Here is a 3358-nt window from a genome sequence, read left to right as displayed (position 1 = left end):
GCCTCGCTTCCTTGGTAGAGGTGTATGGGAGTCGTGACCCCTTGGCAGATGGGTAACATGACTTGTGGGTCCAGTCTCTTTCCACGGAGGGTACACGCTACTCTCACCATCTCTCCACTCCCATTGTGTGTTGGCCTTTCTGGTATTAGTCTACCCGAGGCAAAGCTTACTCATGATGAGGCATGTGACCAGTTAAAAGGTCCTCGATCATCAGGCCTATATCGGCACGGTCCTTAATCGACTCAAACGGAGACACTACACCGAGACTCCCTTGTCGTGCAAGTCACCCGCCCAGTCTCAGCTTTATTATTTAAAACCCAAAGTTTGGTATCTGGCAGAGGTACTTCTTTTCAGATGTTGAACCCATCAAGGCCCTGATGGATCCACCATCACAAGTTTTTCTTTATAAAAATTTCCATCCACTGTGAAGCATCACCTTTTGTTTTAAAACAAAACATTTTGTTTTTCTAAAGCAAGGCTAAGCATCAGAAAATCCTTTTCATAAAGGGTATCAAGGAAGGGTAATCAATTTTCCAAGGAAGGAAATGCATCAACTTTTTAGCACACAACTCCTATCATCTAATGCATCATATAAGGTGATAAAGATTTTAAAACAGCAAGGAGGTGGCGAATGCACCGGGGCTTGCCTGGATAACACTATGTTAGTGTTTGTTAGATGGCAACCACTTGGCGATTAGCTTTTGTTTTGATACTTGCTTCGTCTGTCCATCTTTAGGTTCGTCCATCAGCATCACCTTGTGGAGAAGCTCACACGTAGCGACATCTTGTGGTCGACTCAGCTTTGGTTCTCCGCATCATGTGGTTAATAAACGTACCTAAATGATTTGCATAATGCACATGAATGCATATAAACAGGAATATCACAAACCTAAATAATGTTACACAACAGCGAATTAAACACCTAGCGGCGAGGCGTTGTACCATTTCATTCGGAAACACTAGTTATCGACATACGACTAAGCGCAATAATTACATAATAATAAACTATACATACTAACTACAGCACTCGCGTTTCTCCTGTTTAATCATATCTAATTCTTCATTTTTAACCCACTAATTATAACAATCATGTTCCTTCATCTTACCCCAATCTAAATCAACCATTAAGAAATAATAACTATGCATACGCTCTATGTGCCTTAGTTAAAGTTCGACACCAAAAACTTAATAATTCTAAATTCATTAGTCTAAGACATTTAAATCTTAGAACAATAACAGAAGCACGTCAACTTTCTAAACCACTTGACAGGACTAAATTTCATACCACGCTAAGCCATCATATATAGCCTACCATTAATTTTATCAAACAATTATAATTTGTCATAAGTAATACTAATAATACTATTGTTTAGACATTTTAAAAATGCTAAATTTAAACTTCATTCACTAATTCACCATACGGCACATACTTAACATCTCAAACGTAACAATAGTACTCAACGCGACTACTCTAAAATCATGAAAATAATCACATCGCATTCATCGAACTAATTCAATAATTAAGCTAACGGAAATATGGATCGACTTACCATACTAAATCAAACTTGCAACCACGAAATCGATGACGCCTTTCAGCTCTAGTATTTCACCGAACACATGGTGAGTGCTGCATCGAATCGCACTCTTCTCCATCCACATCGAGAATCCTCCGGTCGCGTACTGATTTATTTCCTTCTGTGCCTAATCTTCTAGGATTTTTGGCGTAGACGAGGATGACGATTGATGACTTGTTCGAGCTTTTTGTCAAGCACTTGGTGAACATCACGCTGCCAGCTTCATCTTCACCCAACGCTTTGTATTTCTTGATGATGCACAGAACGACGACAAGATTGATAACGCACGTGTGTGATGAGGCAGGGTCTGTGGATATGTGCGCAAGGGAAGGTGAGCTTGTGGTGCCGAGAGTCGACGGCGAGCAGGACGTGGATCAGGGAGTTTGCTTGGGAGTCGAGTAAGGGATGACGGGTTCGACGACTCGACGGCAAACACAAACACGCCGAAACCCGATGGATGAGGAGCAAGCGCACGTGGTGCGAGCAGCACGGATTTTAAGCGTGGAGAAATTGCCCACGGCGAAACGAATAGATTAAGGAGCGCTCGTGAACTCTATGGAGGAACCGGCGGCAGTCGATGCCAGAGCGCACGGCGAGGGAGCTTCGCAGTTCGATGAGGTCGTGGCCGGGCGAATTCTACGGCGCGGACTGCTTCACGACCAGGACGGCTGCCACGACGTGCACGACGTCGCCATGCCACAACACCACCATGGCCAGGGAACAGGAGGAGCGGCCAAGCAGAGCTCGCAGCTGCGCGCAGGGACGACCAAGGAAGCGCGTGGCATGGGCAGGGGCGAGCTCGGCAGGAGCGCGCACGCGCAGGGAAACTTCACGGTGCTGGAATCCGCTGGGCGCACGGCAAGCTAGAGCAGAGGGCAGGGCACGACGGCAAGTAGAGAAACGAGAGGGCGAGGGCGCACTATGGGGAAGGGAGCAGAGCGCGCAGGGGAGCTAGGCGCCGAGTTGGAGTTCGCGGCAATAGGGAGCAGGGCGCGCCATGGCAGAAAGGTCCGAGCCGAGGAAACTCCGGCCGGGCGCGCATAGGAAGTTCCATGGCTAGGGAGGGCGAGCAGAGGAGCACGACACGCAGATTGGGCGAGCTCCATGCTAGGGCCAGGGACGCGCGGAGGGAGCCGCCATGGGAGAGGGAGCTGGGTCGTCGTGCAGGGGAGGAGGCTGGAGGCCGGGCTTGAAGACGCGGTTGCGCGCCATGGGCGAGAGAGCACCGAGTAGAGGGGCCAGGGCGCAAAGGCCAGGAAGCTCGGCCAGGTGCTGGGGCGAGCGAGAGAGGAACGAGGTGAGGGGACGCGGCATGGGAGCAGGCGCGCGCAGGGAAGTTCTAGCCAGGGAGATGAAGCGCACAGAGGGTAGAGAGAGGAGGGACGACTGAGCGCTCGGCCGACCTGAGCTGGGGAGAGCACTGCGAGAGAGAATATCAAGGAGAGGGAGGGAGGTGACGACGGGAGGAAGAGATAAGAATAACAGCGGGATTTTTCCAGAGCTGTGCGGCGAAAATATCGCGCAGCCAGATAACGGCGGCTGCACGCGCGAGGGACGAAGACAAGCTGGGGCGGCTGGAGATCTTTTTCCATTTTTTTAATTTTTTTCTTTTTTTAACAAAGAGTCGCAGATATTTTGGATCACGGTTTTTAGTGATAATCAAAGGGTCGAATAATTAAGATCGACAACAACAATTGAACATGATTTGATTTGGCGAATACTCTAAAGTTGGATGAATTTGTACCGTTAATTTACTTTTTGAAGATTTAGATCGAGGCGAGAAG

General features: G+C 48.4%; 1 protein-coding gene across 1 annotated transcript; it reads left to right on the top strand.

The window, feature by feature from the left end:
- The first annotated feature begins 1501 nt into the window (after positions 1-1501).
- Positions 1502-2971, top strand: LOC100383757 (uncharacterized). Its single transcript, NM_001176392.1, has one exon. The coding sequence runs from the start codon at positions 2152-2154 to the stop codon at positions 2527-2529; it is 378 nt and encodes a 125-aa protein (NP_001169863.1). The 5' UTR covers positions 1502-2151; the 3' UTR covers positions 2530-2971.
- The last annotated feature ends 387 nt before the right edge of the window (positions 2972-3358 follow it).

The sequence above is a fragment of the Zea mays genome, chromosome 3 (genome assembly GCF_902167145.1).
Source record: "Zea mays cultivar B73 chromosome 3, Zm-B73-REFERENCE-NAM-5.0, whole genome shotgun sequence".
Taxonomy (NCBI): domain Eukaryota; kingdom Viridiplantae; phylum Streptophyta; class Magnoliopsida; order Poales; family Poaceae; genus Zea; species Zea mays.
Note: the sequence above shows the minus strand (reverse complement) of the source record. Positions and strands in the feature narration are given on the sequence as shown.

What these genes read in the sequence shown, in the direction of transcription:
- LOC100383757 (NM_001176392.1), top strand. Translation starts at nt 2,152, where the DNA reads ATGCCAGAGCGCACGGCGAGGGAGCTTCGCAGTTCGATGAGGTCGTGG.